The sequence below is a fragment of the Eschrichtius robustus genome, chromosome 13 (assembly GCF_028021215.1).
Source record: "Eschrichtius robustus isolate mEscRob2 chromosome 13, mEscRob2.pri, whole genome shotgun sequence".
Classification (NCBI taxonomy): domain Eukaryota; kingdom Metazoa; phylum Chordata; class Mammalia; order Artiodactyla; family Eschrichtiidae; genus Eschrichtius; species Eschrichtius robustus.
The window spans coordinates 42,672,189-42,690,438 of record NC_090836.1 but is presented as its reverse complement, the minus strand read 5'-3'; the positions used below and the strand labels follow the sequence as shown (position 1 = coordinate 42,690,438).

Sequence of the window (18,250 nt, the reverse complement as noted above, 5' to 3'; positions counted from 1 at the left end):
AATGAAACACAAAACCATAATGAGATACCACTTTCTACCCATTAGGATGAGTGCTTTATTCAAAAAGCAAAAATAACAAGTGTTGTTAAGGATGTAGAAAAATTTGAATCCTCCTCCATTGCTGGGGGAAATGTAAAAGGATACAACTGCTTTGGAAAACAGTTATGCACTCCTCAATATGTTAAACATATAATTATCATATTACTCAGTAATTCCTAGTATATACCCAAAAGAGTTGAAAGCAGGGACTCAGATAGTTGTGCAGGATTATTCACAATAATCCAAAGATGGAAGCAACCCAAGCATCCTTCAATAGATAATGAATAAACAAAATGTGGTATATACATACAATGGAATATTATTCAGCCAATAAAAAGTAATGAAGTTCTGACACATGCTCCACATAGATGAAGCTGGAAAACATTATGCTAAGTGAAATAAGCCAGATACAAAAGGACAAATATTGCATGATTCCATTTATATGTGGTATCTAAAATAGGTAAATTCAGAAAGACAGAGACTAGAAGGGAAGTTACCAGCTGGGAAGAATGGGAAGTTATGGTTTCATGGGTATAGAGTTTCTGGGGATGCTGCAAAGTTCAGGAAATAAATACCGGTGATGGTTGTACAGCAATGTGAATGTACTAAATGCCACTGGGTTAGTTGTACACTTAAAAATGGTAAATTGTATGTATGCATATTTTACCACAATAAAAAAAACTTTTAAAGAAAGCATATGTTACAAATTATTTGTAAATACAGCAACAACTTAATAATTAAATCATGATACACATGAACAATATTAAATGTATACCTGAAACAATGGTGAATGAAAAGCTCTATTATGAGAAAAGAATAGGCATGTATATACTATACATTTCCATTCACGTAAAGACAGAAAGAAAATTCCTAGATGGGTGCAGAAAAAACTGCTCTCTCTCATCACCTCTAGGGAAAATGACTGGAGGAATCTGGGACAGGGAGATTTAATTAACTTATTTACTATAAATCATTTGACTTTCTTACCACATATAGGTATTACTTTCACACTTAAAATAATGTGGAGGATGGACTGTAAGGAGGGGAAAGCTGAAGGCATAACAGCTAAAAGGCTATTCCAATTGCTCAAGCCTAAACAATGGCAGTAATGATTGAAAGAAGTTTTGAAGGCAGATTTCATGGGATGTGAGAACAGATTAGACATGTAAACCGTGAGCAAGTGTCATCAACGACAAGTTCCAGGTTCCCAAATGGCTGAGTATTAATGCAGTGATGCAGTTAATTGAAATGAAAGTACTGAGAATGTTTTCCACCTTTGTTACTAAAAAATTATTCCTACTCCTAAGAGCAGGATTGAGATCTATGATTATCTTACATGTTGTCAATCAGCATCTAACTTTAACTTCATGGTGTCTGAAGTTATACTTCTAGAAGAAACTGCTGTTTAGAAAGTATTTTGACATTCTATCAACTAATTTCCTGAAATAGCATTTCATATGAGCCAGAAATTTCTTTAAAATCATTATGGGTTTTATAAAATGTTATTCATCTTTGTTTGTTAATAGACAGACAACAAAAACCTTCTTGTCTCATGATGGACTACTTACAAATGTTTCTTACCATGATTGGCTTGCCCTGAAATGTCTTAACTTCTTCTCTTAAGTATTTAAAAGCCTGTTAACAAAGCAGCAAGGAACTTTCATTAGCATTCAAACATTTCATTAAGGCCATCATTATTCTATCAAGAGAGTTTTGGTAATTGCAACTATCTCTAAACTAAACAATACAAAATTCTGAAGGTGATCCCATTATGCAGGTGACAGGGAATGAAAAAGTAAAAACTTAAGACCTCAGCTACAGTTCACATTTATTGTATATTAAACTACTATGGATTACTACTGACACACACTCACAAAATTCAAAACAGACCCAAAATATCACTACATATCAATTTTAAAATGGGTTCAGAGGGCCTTCTAAGATGAAGAATTAAAAAAAAAAACAGTAAGTGGTTTTAAAATGCTATTATATAAATTTTTGTTTCAAAGGAATATTACTTTTCTTATCTTTAAATAGGCCACGATAACAATTAAGAGTAAAATCATTATGTCAAAATACCAAGAATCAGAATGGAAGTTATATATATCGCGGGCCTACTATGTAATAGAAATACTAACTACTGAATACATGGTCTCTGATCCCCATGTTAATTTAAAAATTGTGTGTTAATTTTTTTTACTGATAGGAAACAAACTGTTCTTAAATTGAAACAAAAAAAGCTTTAAGAAGATCATCAAAAAGGAAACCAATAGGCAAAACCAAAAAGGTGAACAAGGTTCTCCAAAGTCTTTACAAACATTACTGTAAGCACACATTTTTCTCAATTAAAATATACACTTCTTCTTTTATCACCAGGACTTCAAATCAGAAGAAAAGTTTTCTTCTCACCTGCTGTGCATCTGTGTCTGACTGGAAAGTGATATACCAGTTGCTATTGTGTGCAAATTCACAGCTTATCACCTTGGGGCAGTTTTCATTTTTAAACAAAGCTTTTACTTCCTAAAAAAGAAAATCTTCAGTTAACTCTAAAAATATATCAAAAATGGGCATTTTTTTCCTCTTCATGTCTTTTGGTCCTTTCTATTTCTTTACTTAGTAACTGTTTACGCCTTCTGCCCATTTTTCTGTTGAGTAGAATTATACTCTGAAACAAGAACATGCATAGTTATAGTGTAAATTTTGTGCATGATTTAGGGATGGAAGCTTATTTTATAATCAGCAAAACTGAAGTATTATTTCAATCCTAGTGGCAAGCTAAATTCTGCTTACAGTAAAATCTTTCCAGTCCTGTCATTGTCCAAAAAAAAAGGTGTGGGTGGGGGGACTGTCCTACATTAACGTTTTCTAGGTGCTAAGTATTTTTACGTATTTTCATTTAATCCAAATGCTCTGTCTACAATAGTCACAGACATGAACTGTGCACATATATCTTGTTTTTCATAACTGATTTAATTAAAAACTAAAACTCAAAAAAATATATGGATTTAGAAAAAGATGATTATCAAAACTCAGAGGGACCTCCCTGGTGGCGCAGTGGTTAAGAATCTGCTTGCCAATGCAGGGGACACGGGTTCAAGCCCTGCTCCAGGAAGATCCCACATGCTGCAGAGCAACTAAGCCCGTGTGCCACAACTACTGAAGCCTGCACGCCTAGAGCCTGTGCTCCACAACATGAGAAGCCACCACAATGAGAAGCACGTGCACCACAACGAAAAGTAGCCCCCGCTCGCCACAACTAGAGAAAGCCCGCGCGCAGCAACGAAGACCCAATGCAGCCAAAAAAATAAACAAAAATAAATAAATCTATTAAAAATTACTGAAAAATAAAATAAAATAAACAGTTAAGAATATTTAGCTTTAACAATACTAATGATTTACCTCTACTGGTGTTGTTTCAGGAATCTCTCTAAGAATTACAATACAACGCTTATGACTTGGTCTCACTTTCTCGCCCTTCTCATCAACTTGCACCATGGGAGAAGCTGAAATTTTAAAGAAGTTTCATTCAAAAGTGTAAAAATAGTGATATTAATAATTCCATTAAAAAACTATTCATTTCAATTTCCAACTGAATAAATTAGCAGGGCTAACATCTTAAAGAAATTAAGTTGTAGAATCAAAGATTACAGTTACAATAAAATATCTTGAGATTGATATGCAAAGAACATTGTCCAATGTTATGCATTGCACAAATACTCAGAGTACTTATTTTGTGACGTGGCACAGTGTTGGAGTTGAAAAGAAGCCTTTAAGGAGTATACAATATTTATATCTCATAGGGCGCTTCCCTGTATACAATTACCAAATTCTTTATTTCAAGTAAAATCAATGTACTGCATTAGCCAAACACTACTCTGGGGAATGTAATGAGCTTTGATATGTGAAAAAATTCTTCTTAAAATTAAAGTCTGAGAAACACTTAAAACCAAGAATTATATATAAATGATTACAATCTTTCTTTCAGATGCTGGTTTTGAGTTAATATAGAATGAAGGTAGTACCACAAGCCAAAACTTTTATTTCTGGTCCCTTCAAAGGATAATATGTCATATCTTCCTGTGCAGGTAAGTAGAGAGAATAAAAGTAGTTGTTAAGGAAGAAGGCCTGTGTATAAGTGCTAGGTTTCAGCCCTTGGAGGTAGGAGATTCTGTCTCTTGGCAAATTCTTTAAATGTTGACAAGACTGGGTCATTTTAAGACCTGGTCAAACCAGATCAAGACTAGTTTGATCTGTAGAAACTGATCAGAGATTTCATAAATGTTTTTATACCTCTGACAATGGAAATCCCTACTCCCATGTAAGTCTATTACTGGACTTGCTTTATTTAACTTCCAAACATTTCAACAAATTTCAAAAAAAAAGTGAAGATCCACCTTTACTCAAGTAGTTAACAAAACCTGTATAAGAGAGGTTACCAAGAAATGCTGATATAAGACACAAACACCACTAAAAATTCTTAAACCTCAATCTAAAATATAAATTCTTTACCAAACTTTAAAGCAGTGTTTGTCAAACTGCAGGTAGCAACTCTTTTAATAGGTTGTGAAAGCAATCTTATAATAAAAGAAATGAACTCATTTCAAGCATTTAGTATTAATCTACTATTAACATTTCAGTTGTGTGCATGTAGTGTGTGTGTGTATTGGGTTGTGATATAAAGTTTACTTATTACTTTTGTTCAAAAGTTTGAAACAGATTGCTTTACAGGGTGTGATAATGACACATATAGCTTTCTAATAGCCCAGAAAACAGAGGTTTAATTGCTTATACTTGAGTAAATGGGTATCAAGATGAACAACCAAGGTACAGAACTGATATACAAGCTATATATGTACCAGTCAGTAAAAATAGATAAATTATTAGCACAGAATAGCAAAAAATATGGAGTTAAAAACAATTTCCTGCATGATCAGAAGTCAAAAGAATATTTAATCTTTGATTTTAAAAGTAAGCTAAAAGGTATGATTTACATACATCTCAACACTTCAAGAATTAGGTCAGGGTCTGTGGTCAGTTTTTTTATTTCTTCCATGTTGGCAACTGTCCAAATTGGGATGAACTGATCACTGTCCATTTGAGATATCAGGTAAAGATCCTTTGACAAATTTTCTCTGAAAGGAATAAGAGAAGCAACAGTCCTATAAAACAAACAAGTCTTAAAAAGCTCCTAAAGAAAAGAGATGCCTTATTCACTTTTGTCACTAAACCTAGGAAAACAAAATTATGCTATCAGAAATAACACAGTGAACTATGAAAATACATAATATACAACAGATATATTCTAACAACTTCTGGAAAGTTTCTGAATCCCCAAATACACTGGGCCCAACAGTTTTGAACAAGGAATTTTATGAAATTATATTGATGTGGAAAGAGGCTTAATATTAAAGTATATTACAAAATATTACATACAGTTTTGTTCCATCTTATAAATACCTTATCACTGATGTTAGAATATGCATATGGAGAAAACTGTAATGTAAACCATGAATTGGATCATGGAGGATTTTCAGTTTCTTAATGTTTGCATTTTTTAATAGGTATGTTTGACTTTTTATTTAAATTTAAATAATAAAGTTAAAATAATAAATATAAAACATTTTAAATTAAGAGAAAAGATTAAGATACATTTTTTAAAAAAGAAGATACAAATGCTCTATCTTACACATAAAATCTTGTTTAACAAATTGAAGGAGAATCAAATTCATGTCTTGTTATTTACATCAAACCTTTGAAGCAGTCTGGTTATAAACAGCTAGAAATCTTTGCTTAAAAGCCACCTTCTCAATGACCACCCTATTCTGAAACCACCCAAGTACTCCTGATTCCCCTCTTCCCTTGCTTACTCTGCTCTACTTTTTTCCATAGCACTTATCACCTAACACACTTCTAAGCTGCTTATTTATTATGTTTATTGTTTTGTCTCCCCCAGTCAGAATACAGGTTCCACGAAGGATCTTTGTCATTCAAAATGACAAAGCCTTAGTACCAGGCAAAGAGTAGGGTCAAGGCCTTTACATTCAAATTATACTAAAATAGAGCAGTAATTACTTTTTTAAGGTTACAATTATCAACAAGTGGTGGTTATTTGTCTTGGGGGAAAAAAGTACAGAGAGGATACCAGTAACAATTAAACTCACTTCAGCATAAAAGAAACAACAGGACTTCCCTGGTGGCGCAGTGGTTAAGAATCCACCTGCCAATGCAGGGATCACGGTTTGAGCCCTGATCCGGGAAGATCCCACATGCCACGGAGCAACTAAGCCCGTGTGCCACAACTACTGAGCCTGCACTCTGGAGCCCACGAACCACAACTACTGAGTCCGCGTGCCACAACTACTGAAGCCTGGGTGCCTAGAGCCCGTGCTCCGCAACAAGAGAAGCCACTGCAATGAGAAGCCTGCGCGCTGCAACGAAGAGTAGCTCCCGCTCGCCGCAACTAGAGAAAGTCTGCGCCCAGCAACGAAGACCCAAAAATAAAATAAATAAATTTATTTATTTAAAAAAAAAAAGAAGGAACATACTAATCAACCAGATATTCTTTAAGAACTTGAAAATAAGACAACTGTAAACATAATATTTGCACAACTAAAAGGCTGTAGCCTAAATCAACTCAGACTTTCAGCCAGTCTCTTCTTATAAAACAGTATGACACACACTTAAAGAAACTACGTTGTCAGAAGTAAGTCAAATTAATAGATATATAACATCGAGGATCATGACTAATACCTAATATGTTCATGACTAATACCTAATATGTCTTAGTGGCAATTTTACTGAGCTACAAATGGCAACTACCCGGCTGGTTTGAACTGTACCGTAGTTCTGAGTAGGATGTGATAGATCATGATAAGCCAGAGCTCATGCTGCAACAACTAAAAAAGCTTGGATAGATTACAAAAAAATCATATTTTTGGAGATAAAAACTGTAGAAGCTACAAGGACAAAATGAAATTCCAGAAAGATAATCTTTCTTTTCCAAGGATATCTGCAGATCCTGGACCAGAAAGAAACTAGTAGAGCTTTATTTTAGGCAGTTGCACAAGACTGGTATTATGAATTGGAAACTAAAGGAGCCCCCAATACACAGCTGATTTTCCTCCATATGACATTTACTGAGTTCTAAGGAGGAAGATGGAAGGCTGGGACCCTGAAAGATGGAAGGCTGAAAAAGCAGAGTAAAATCTTTGTGGTCTTGTGGAAGTCCCAGTAGAAGAAGGAACCTTGCATCAAACCTAAGACAGGTCTCCCTGACAAGACATTTGCCAGATTTTGAAGCTGTACAGGGTAAGAGGCTAAAGAGCTCATCTCAAACCTCTGAAGAACAGAACTAAATTTCCTTGGTGTTTCATGACTGAGGTAACAGAAAACTGCCAACTTCTAAACCAAAAGCCTAAGAAGGTCATGCCTAAGGAACAGAGATAAATCAGAGGTCGATCGAGTCTAATCAAAGTGGCTGCTCAGCCCTGACTCAGCTCAATCCCTAACTGGATTGAAGAAATCAATCTGCTTCTGCTTACCAGAAGAAAGCTCAAATCTTGTCTCGAGAGAAAAATTACAGCACTGCAGCTTTCTAGTTTCTTTTATATGTAGTGCCCAGCATATGTAGTGTCCAAATTATAAGCAAAATTTATAAGACATGCAAAAAGCCAGGAAATTGTGACAATCAAGAGAAAAATAAACTCAGAAATATAAGCAGACACACAAATGATCCAGTTAGTAGGCAAAGATTTTAAAATAACTATGACAAGTATGGGAGACAAAATGAATTGCATCATAGGCACAACTGACTAGAAGGGTCTTGTTTTCATAAAACTAGGGCCTGTACTAGACTATAAAGGCAAAGAATAAAAAGGTGGAGAAGAAAAGGGAGATATTCAGGATGAAGAATCAATTAAAACTGAGTCAAGACTGTATTATATGTAAGGAAATAAAGAAGTCTATGATAAAATCCAGGTTTCTAGCTTAAAAAATTGGTTTACTGGTCCTCCTCCGAAAAACAGAAGGCATTACATTTGCACGCATATCCAAACTTCTGTTTATTTTGGAAGGGGTAGTTCTACATACTGAAGGTTTATACATCTAAGCTATAAATATACCTACATAATTCTTAATTCTTATCTGTAAATAAGATATCTTGAAATGTTTGCCTGAAGGAACTCTTTATTTAATAGAAGAAACCAGTAATATAAATTCTATACCCATCCACATATCTTATTAAAAATAACTCTATGCTCAAAGATTACAAGAGCAAACTACTAAAAACATAAAGAGAACCCTAAAAATGAATATGATCATAGGAAAAATATCCAAGAGGAATTTCATTATCTTTCTACTGGGCCTAGACCCTTTACATAACCAACTGGAGACCACATCTTTAAATCTAGTTAAGAAATATACTGAAGAATGATACCAAAATACATCAGCAAAGGAAATTAAAACCATTTTTCCATTCTATTTCACATCTACTAATCAAACAATTCAAAAAGGAGAAAGGTCAATTAAAAAATGATAGTGTACCGTGAGAAACAGAATTCTAATTGTTTCTTCAAACACTCTTTTAGTTCTTCTGTAGAAATTGCTGAGTTGCTTTCTCCTGATGGTAGAAAACAAGAGGGGAAAAGTTAATACCTAATTACCATAGGTAGTAAACTTTACATATTGTTTTCAGAGTAAGCCACAAAGTATGCACAAATTAAAATCACCAGAAAACTGTATTTTTATTCTTTTTAGAATTCAGATACACAAGGTCTACCTTTTAACCTATCTATTCTTTCTTTAGACAGATTTCATATCAGTTTTTAAATTACATATTTTATCAAGTAATTAACAAATTATCGGTAATACTAAAAGCACTTGGATACCATACTGTAAAACATTACCCTAAATACTTAAAAAAATGTGATAACTACTTATTCCTTTAATGAAAACTCAAAGAACAAAAGTAATAGTAATCTAGGGGCTTCCCTGGTGGCGCAGTGGTTAAGAATCCGCCTGCCAATGCAGGGAACACGGGTTTGAACACTGGTCCGGGAAGATCCCACATGCTGTAGAGCAACTAAGCCCGTGCACCACAACTACTGAGCCTGCGCTTTAGAGCCCGTGAGCCACAACTACTGAGCCCACAAGCCACAACTACTGAGCCCTCAAGCCACAAATACTTAGCCCGTGAGATACAACTACTGAAGCCTGCGCGCCTAGAACCTGTGCTCCGCAACGAGAAGCCACCGCAGTGAGAAGCCCACGTGCCACAACTAGAGAAAGCCCACACACAGCAATGAAGACCCAACGCAGCCAAAAATAAATAAATTTATATACATAAAAAAAGTAACAGTAATCTAAATTTGAAGACAGGAACTACACAAAGTGCGATATATATATGGCTCCACATCTGTACTATCGGTAGTAAATCTGATGTTAGTCACACTCCTTAAACTTCTATCTCTTAACAGACTTGTTGTTGCCAAGGGGGAGGTGGGGTAGGGGAGGGATGGATTGGGAGTTTGGGGTTAGTAGATGCAAACTATTATATAAAGAATGGATAAACAAGGTCTTACTGTATAGCACAGGGAACTATATTCAATATTCTGTGATAAAACATAATGGAAAAGAATATAAAAAAGAACGTGTGTGTGTATTACTGAATCCCTTTGCTGTACAGCAGAAATTAACACATTGTAAATCAACTATACTTCAATTTAAAAAAAACCCCACTTCTATCTCTTAATACTCTTCATTGCTTAATTTTAGAGCACTATATTTTCCTGTAAGGATAAATTTTGTGCATGATTTTACCACTACTTTGTCTTACTACTCAAGATTCAAAATGATATTAGATATTTAATTAATTTCATTAAAAATGAAATAAGCATTCTATTTCTATGTAGTATATGCAACCCTCCTAATACAAAATTCATCCACTCAAATGCTGGCTAAATGAATAATAACTTCATTTAAGCTTTCAGTGTTATTACAGCAAACTTTTTAAAATATCAACTGGTTGCCAATTCACTTAAACCAACTCTAAGTTCAAAGTAGCCAGTGGATAGGTATATTATAACAAGGAGGGAGCAAAACCTAACCACCTTAAATTATTATATGGAAATACCACCCCATTCTACTTCAGAAATCAACTTACAAGGTGACCGACCTTAGAAATCTAATCCAGATATATATAATAAATAAACTGAGAACAAAGGTTTATATACCTTGACTAATGCCAGGGAACTAAGCAGTGATAGAAATGCCTACTCCCTATTACACTTATTTTCCAAAGAGACCCTTTAGAACTTAGAAAAATAAAGTTAGGTAATCAGGTTCTATAGTCTATCTTTAGTTTCTTTTAAATTTCATCCATTTTAAGTCCAAGCAATTAATAATCCATGCTAATTAAATGTGAAAAAAAAAACATATCTCACAAGTTGAACTGTAGTAGAACTATGATATAACACAACCTTTTTCTCAAAATTAATCCCTGCAATCTCACATTTATAAATGCATTTCACACTGACAAAAGTGATGGGAAAATTGACAGAACTTGCGTTGATCCCAACTAATAGATCAAGAAACTTGGACTCTGAAAGATTGTAATTTAGGTCTCTTTTAACTGTATTGACTGTTTTTTCCTTTCATCTTTAATTTCACACTTTCCTTTAATAAGATCTTTAAAATAAACATTCTTTTTAAATTACAATGTTCATGTTTGGCCATTTGAAATCAGTATTTATAAAAATCACCTAATATTTCATTAACATAAACTTTTCAAATAATAAAATAGACCGATCAATGCCATGTTTACTAGAACAATGATAAGGAGACTGGAGGGGGAAAAAGACTAGCATACTACATTCTCATTTCACCAATAAAACCATAAAGTTTACCAGAAACATCATATATTTGGTAACTCAGATCTTCTGGTCCCAAAATCATTCCATCAGTTGATTCCTCAATGCCTGTAGTAGTTCTTGTGGTTTCACAAGATGAATACATTACTTCATATTCCTTACACATATCATCTGCAAGTTCTCTATTACCTGTATTAAAGAAAACGTACTGGAAGTGAACAGTAATTCTTTAAAATCCTATCTTTAGGCACTCTGGGCACAACAAGATTTTAAAGAATTCTAGCAATTGGGAAAATATCCACATGATTTTAAGTAAGAGTCCAAAGGAGTTAAGTTTGACCATTATGGATAAGCTAAAATGATTAACAATAGCTTAAACTTATATAGTACTATCTATGTATAAGACAGCTTCATGTACTTTATTCACTTAATTCTCAGAAAAACCAATGCCAAAATTAATTGCTACTGTTAATGTTTTACAGATGAAGGCAACAAGCATGGAGAGGTTAAGCCATTTGCCTAAGATCAAACAGTGAGTAAACAGCATTGGCAATGATGGTAGATCAAAACTAATTTAAAAATACCACATTGTACATGGGCTAAATGCTGAACCCAAAGATACAGCTCCTGTCTGAAATTAGTGACAATCCATTCGTACTGGAAATAAACGAGAATGGTATACAAACTACATGTTAAACATTTATAAATATATTTCATCAAATAATCAAAGAATGTATTAAAAGTTCTATAAACTGGTTTGGCCGTATGTTTAACCAAAATGTGATTTAATCTGATGAAATATTTACGACTTACCCTCAGGATGAGACCCTGATGTGGCTGCTGTTTCATGCCAAGAGCTTTCAGTTCCATGAGTTACTGGTGTGGCATCAGTATTTCCTGGAGGTATTTCTTGCCATACTTTGGCATTAGGATTTAAGCCAGTTCCTTTAGATGTTACCTGCTAAATATTAAAAGGATCCATTTGTTAATTTTAAAAGTCAGTGCATTAAAATTATAAATTTAGACAAAACTTTTCCATTACTTAAATGTGAAGAAAATCCCCAATAATATTATGTAATTTAATAGTAAATATTAAATAAACAATATTTTAAAGTTTTTGGCTCAACTTGAAAATATAAACCTTTTTAAGCAGATGAACTTGAAATGTTTATATGTAAAATTTAGCTACCTATACAATAAAAATATTTTTATAAATACTATTAATACTATTAATATAGAAATATAGAAATATATATAATATATTAATATAATATATATAAACATAATAATATAATATAATATAATAATAATAATGTTATAATATATAAATATATTAATATAGAAATACTGCTTTACCCCAACCTACTTGCAAGTATTATAAAATTTATTAAAACCATTCACATATCTTTGACGTTAGTGTGTGTTTGAGTACCTAGAACAAATTTTTGAGTTATCTACAGCAATTTTCCACAGTACATAATTTTTATTGCCATCTAAGCTGTGATAGAGAGTCTGAATGATTCTGTAAGTGGAAATTTTTTCCCAAGTCAAAAACCGCATTCTGGGACTTCCCTGGTGGCGCAGTGGTTGGGAGTCCGCCTGCCAATGCAGGGGACACAGGTTCGAGCCCTGGTCTGGGGGGATCCCACATGCCGCAGAGCAACTGAGCCCGTGTGCCATAGCTATTGAGCCTGCGCTCTGGAGCCCGCGAGCCATGGCTGCTGAGCCCGCGTGCCGCAGCTGCTGAAGCTCGCGCGCCTGGAGCCCGTGCTCCGCAGTGGGAGAGGCCACCGCAATGAGAAGCCTGCACACTCTAATGAAGTGCAGCCCCTGCTCACTGCAACTGGAGAAAGCCCACGTGCAGCAACAAAGACCCAATGCAGCCATAAATAAATAAAACAAAAAAAACCCCAAAAAACCGCATTCTGCCTTATGTTACAATGCATTATTTCATTTGTCCTGAAAGTGTATTTTCTTTTTTTAAATTTATTTATTTATTTATTTTTGGCTGCGTTGGGTCCTTGTTGCTGCCTTCAGGCTTTCTCTAGTTGCAGCGAGTGTCGCCGCCATGCGTGGGCTTCTCATTGAGGTGGCTTCTCATTGAGGTGGCTTCTTTTGTTGCAGAGCACGGGCTCTAGGCATGCGGGCTCAGTAGTTGTGGCTCGTGGGCTCTAGAGCGCAGGCTCAGTAGTTGTGGCGCACAGGCTTATTTGCTCCGCAGTATGTGGGATCTTACCAGACCAGGGCTCAAACCCGTGTTCCCTGCATTGGCAGGCGGATTCCTAAACACTGCGCCACCAGGGAAGCCCAGAGGATTTGTTTTCTTTCTGCTGGATGACTGCACAGTAAGACTACCAATCTGTATCACTTAAAATTTTCAACGTGGGTTTCTGGAGAACAAGTAGTGGGCATTTTAGCCCTACTCTGCATCAAAGAGGATTTGTGGTTAGAATAAGATCCCTCCTTCCACCAACCCAGAGCCAAGGCTAAAGCTGACAAGTTTTCCTTTTCTCTGAGAAAGCTGTTTTTTCCCCTAGTTTATCTTGTGTCCTGTCTCTAAGCACTGCGATTAAAATCTAAGCTCTGGGCCACTAAGGATCAATAGATGCATTAGGGGCAGGCCCTAGGTCTAACACCTGCTTCTCTCTCTGGATTAGTACTTCCTGATTTTTTTGGTCTGAAGATTTCATTTGCTTTCTTACCAGCTTAAAGCTCTGCTTAAAAAATAATTTTAAAAAATTAACCAACTTCCCAGTTGTTTTCCAAAATCTCAAATTCATATTTCTTTAAAAGTACCAATACTGTCTTAAGAAAGCTAAATTGGGGAATTCCCTGGTGGCGCAGTGGTTGGGAATCCGCCTGCCAATGCAGGGGACACAGGTTCGAGTCCTGGTCCAGGAGGATCCCACATGCTGCGCAGCAACTAAGCCTGTGCGCCACAGCGGCTGAGGCCCACGAGCCACAACTGCTGACGCACGGGCGCCTGGGGCCATGCTCCGCAGCGGGAGAGGCCACCGCAGTGAGAGGGCCACGCACTGCAACGAAGAGTGGCTCCTGCTCGCTGCAACTAGAGAAAGCCCGCGTGCAGCAACAAAGGCCCAATGCAGCCAAAAATAAATAAATAAATAAATAAATAAATATTTTTTTTTTTAAAAAAAGCAAAATTGAAGAGAACTTCCAACAATTGAGAGGCAACTATGGTATAACAGACAAAGATCAAGTTTACTCTTCCACCCAGTAACTGTGCAATCACTGACTCCAGTTTCCTTATTTTAAAAAATATAATGGGATTTCCCCGGTGGTGCAGTGGTTAAGAATCCACCTGCCAATGCAAAGGACATGGGTTCAAGCTCTGGTCTGGGAAGATCCCAGATGCTGTGGAGTAACAAAGCCCATGCACCACAACTACTGAGCCTGAGCTCTGGAGCTCGCAAGCCACAACTACTGAAGCCGGCACGCCTAGAGACCGTGCTCCGCAACAAGAGAAGCCCCAGCAAGGAGAAGCCCGTGCACCACAGTGAAGAGTAGCCCCTGTTCACCACAACTAGAGAAAGCCCGCATGCAGCAACAAAGACCCAACACAGCCAAACAAAATAATAAATAAATAAAACCTTCATTAGAAAAAAAAAGTAAACAAGCAATTTTTAAAAATATATATGTGTCTGTGTGTGTATATATATATATAATGCCTATTCTACCAAAACTCCTTATAGTTTCTACACACCTTGGACACCTAACTTCATGTGTGTTGGTCACTACTTCCTCTTTCCCTCTTGTTATTTGTACATACTTCTGTTTTGTTACCACTATAATAGTTTATTTAAGTAAGTGTTCTTTGCAACCAGGCAGTGGGCTCAATGAAGAAAAGGTAGAAACTGGGTCTTCCTCTTCTATTTCAGCTATTAATATAAACCAGGCCAAGAGTAGACCTTCAACTGTCTATTTGAATGGAACAGTAGAGGCATAGGCGCAAAACAAAACAAACAAAAGAACCCAACTAATGTTTAGCTACTGTATTTACCCTTCTGATGTGCTAGAAAATCAGAGTTGATACAATCTTCCTTGTTTTCATGTGCCTGTTTGGAAGTCTTACATTGGAGTGGTTCTTGGCTTTTGATTTCAGGGCTGCTAAAAGCTTTTAAAATAAACATCAAAACCAATAACAAAATGTCAAACGTAGCAAGGGAGCAAAAGCATCTTTGAAGTAGCACCAAAGATGAATAACCAAAGCAACATCTTTGCTTAGAGATGTTAATTCACAACTACTTCATATCATAATTAGCTCAGGGAATAAACAACCAATTTTCTTATAGCACCACCAGGTAGCCCCACCAGGACAGGTACCCAGGTATTATTATTTAAAAACCTCTAGGTATGTAATTCCTTGGCGGTCCAGTGATTGGGTCTCCACGCTTCCACTGCCGGGGGTATGGGTTCAATCCCTGGTCGGGAAACTGGGATCCTGAAAGCCTCACGACGTGGCAAAAGAAACAAACAATCAAAAACACCTCTAGGTACCAGTTTTTTCTTTCTTTCTTTTATAAAAAAAAAAAAAAAAAAAAAAAAAAATATATATATATATATATATTTGTTTGGCTACACCGGGTCTTAGTTGTGGCACACGGGATCTTCTTCGCAGCATGCAGGAACTTTAGTTGCGGCATGCAGGAACTTTAGTTGCGGCATGCAAACTCCTAGTTGCAGCATGCATGTGGGATCTAGTTCCCTGACCAGGGATCAAACCTGGGCCCCCTGCACTGGAGAGCGGAGCCTTAGCCACTGGACCACCAGGGAAGTCCCTAGGTAGCAATTTTGGAATGCAAGTCAACTTTACATTTGCCCCTATGTAGACATGTGAACAGTGCATGCTTATCAGTTAGAATTCAGAATCCACTCTGGCTAAATTAAACAGAAAGGTAATTTATTAAAAGATAGTGTCACTGTCACTGGAAGGGCTGAAAAAAAAACAGATGCAAAGGTAGCATCGCTCAAAATAATGTTCCAGAAGTGCCCTGATGAGGAAATCACTAACCCTGCCACCACCAAGCAGTAAATGCCAGAATTCAAATCCATTACAACTTTTATTATTACCAGCACCAATGCCACTTCTCCATTAGGAACTCAACCTTGTATTAACTCCACTTTAAGCTGACCACCTCTACTGCCACTTCTGTCTATAAAATGGAAGTTACGAATAGAACCCTCATTTCCCTACATTGTATATTTTCAAATAGAAGACATCTGTAGGTGTGGTCTGACTAGTGGCTCTTAGGTAACATGCTTGCATCCATCTAGATACAAGGGAATCTGGGAATTTGAGTTTTGACTAGTACGTTCACTGGAGAGGCCTAACTCATAATATGGGCATTTCTGCAAATGTAGAAAGCTACTGAAGAAGTGGGAGGTCCCAAATATGACAAAGAGATTAAGGCTAATATTTAACATACAAGATGTATTATGCCACGTATACTTAATTTATAAATAAATACCCAATATTGGGGAATTATGATTTTAAAAACTTACCTTTTACTTACTGATGGGACATACTATTTCACTGAACATTTAATAATGACTCAAAATAATTAACTAGATGCCTTTCAGCAGCATACTACCCATAAATCTGATGTCTCCCTTGCTAATGGTGCCAAGAATAATCAAAGTGTGAGGTCTATGGCATATAGACGAGCAGTACTCCTGGGCATATTTATATTTTTCTCCAGCCTAGTTAAGAGTATACACTCTAAAAGCCATTAATGTACAGAAGACATATATAAGAATGTATATTGCAGCCCTGACCCCATTAGTGAAAGATTGAAAATAACCTAAATATCCACCTATAGACAAATGGTTAAATAAAATGTAGTATATTTCATAACATAGAATACTATAAAAGTAAAAAAAAAAGGGCTACATACACTAATGTGTAAAGTGCTCCAAGGTATATTATTCAGTGAAAAAATTCAAGTTGCAAAACAATAAGCATTTTGTTTTTTATTCATATTAACAAACATAAAATCATTGTACAGATAAACATATTGGTATGTAAAAACAGAAAAGGTTTGGAAGGTTACTATTAACAATAGAACTGGGGACTTCCCTGGTGGTGCAATGGTTAAGAATCCGCCTGCCAATGCAGGGGACACGGGTTTGAGCCCTAGTCCAGGAAGATCCCACATGTCGCGGAGCAACTAAGCCCATGCGCCACAACTACTGAGCCGGCGCTCTAGAGCCCGTGAGCCACAACTACTGAAGCCCACACACCCTAGCACCTGTGCGCCGCAAGTAATGAGCCCACACACCCTCACAACTACTGAAGCCCACACACTCTAGGGCCTGTGTGCCACAACTACTGAGCCCGCGTGCTGCAACTACTGGAGCACGTCTCGTTGTGGAGATGCCACCGCAATGAGAGGCCCGCACACCGCAATAAAGAGTAGCCATTTCTCCAACTGGAGCAAGCCCGCCTGCCCACAGCAACAAAGACACAATGCAGGCAAAAAAAAGAAAAAAAAAACAATAGAACTGCAAACTAGTAAGAAATCTGCCAAACAGGGAAAAGGTACAAAAACAAGCAGGAATAATTAATTGCAAAATGTCAATTTTAGGGAATTTCCTGGTGTCCAGTGGTTAGGACTCCACACTTCCACTGCAGGAGGCACGGGTTCAGTCCCTGGTCATGGAACTAAGATTCCGCATGCTGCGCAGCATGGCCCCCCCACCCCCAAAAAAGTCAATTTTACCGGGACTTCCCTCGTGGTGCAGTGGTTAAGAATCCACCTTCCAGGGCTTCCCTGGTGGTGCAGTGGTTGAGAATCTGCCTGCTAATGCAGGGGACACGGGTTCGCGCCCTGGTCTGGGAAGATCCCACATGCCGCGGAGTAACTAGGCCCGTGAGCCACAACTACTGAGCCTGTGCTCCCCAACAAGAGAGGCCGCGACAGTGAGAGGCCCGCGCACCGCGATGAAGAGTGGCCCCCGCTTGCCACAACTAGAGAAAGCCCTCGCACAGAAACGAAGACCCAACATAGCAATCAATCAATCAATCAATAAAAAAATGAATAAATCTTTAAAAAAAAAAAAGTATCCACCTTCCAATGCAGGGGACACGGGTTTGATCCCTGGTCGGGGAACTAAGATCCCACGTGCTGCAGGGCAACTAAGACCACGTACCACAACTAGAGAGCCCACGCACTGCAACTACTGAGCCCGCGCACCACAACTGGAGAGAAGCCTGTGCGTTGCAACTAAGACCCAATGCAGCCAAAAATAAAAATAAATAAAAAGTTTTTTTTTAAAAAGTCAATTTTACCTATTGAATTACTTAGTGCCATTTTGACAAGTATAAA

The 18,250-nt window shown here is 36.9% G+C and overlaps 1 protein-coding gene across 6 annotated transcripts in view; it reads right to left on the bottom strand.

The window, feature by feature from the left end:
• The window catches only part of LARP4 (La ribonucleoprotein 4), a 64,140-nt gene that overhangs the window by 34,889 nt on the left and 11,001 nt on the right, over positions 1 to 18,250 (bottom strand). For 3 of the 6 annotated variants that reach the window (XM_068560242.1, XM_068560237.1, XM_068560243.1), the window contains 7 exons: positions 11,718 to 11,865; positions 10,941 to 11,093; positions 8,581 to 8,656; positions 5,035 to 5,171; positions 3,439 to 3,542; positions 2,449 to 2,559; positions 1,621 to 1,674 (listed from right to left, as the gene is read on the bottom strand). In XM_068560242.1, the coding sequence (XP_068416343.1) occupies positions 1,621 to 1,674; positions 2,449 to 2,559; positions 3,439 to 3,542; positions 5,035 to 5,171; positions 8,581 to 8,656; positions 10,941 to 11,070 (612 nt within the window). In that variant the 5' untranslated portion in view covers positions 11,071 to 11,093; positions 11,718 to 11,865. Of the gene's footprint in view, positions 1 to 1,620; positions 1,675 to 2,448; positions 2,560 to 3,438; positions 3,543 to 5,034; positions 5,172 to 8,580; positions 8,657 to 10,940; positions 11,094 to 11,717; positions 11,866 to 14,925; positions 15,040 to 15,270; positions 15,375 to 18,250 lie in introns of those variants that run through there. The other 3 variants (XM_068560240.1, XM_068560241.1, XM_068560239.1) reach the window with 3 other exon arrangements.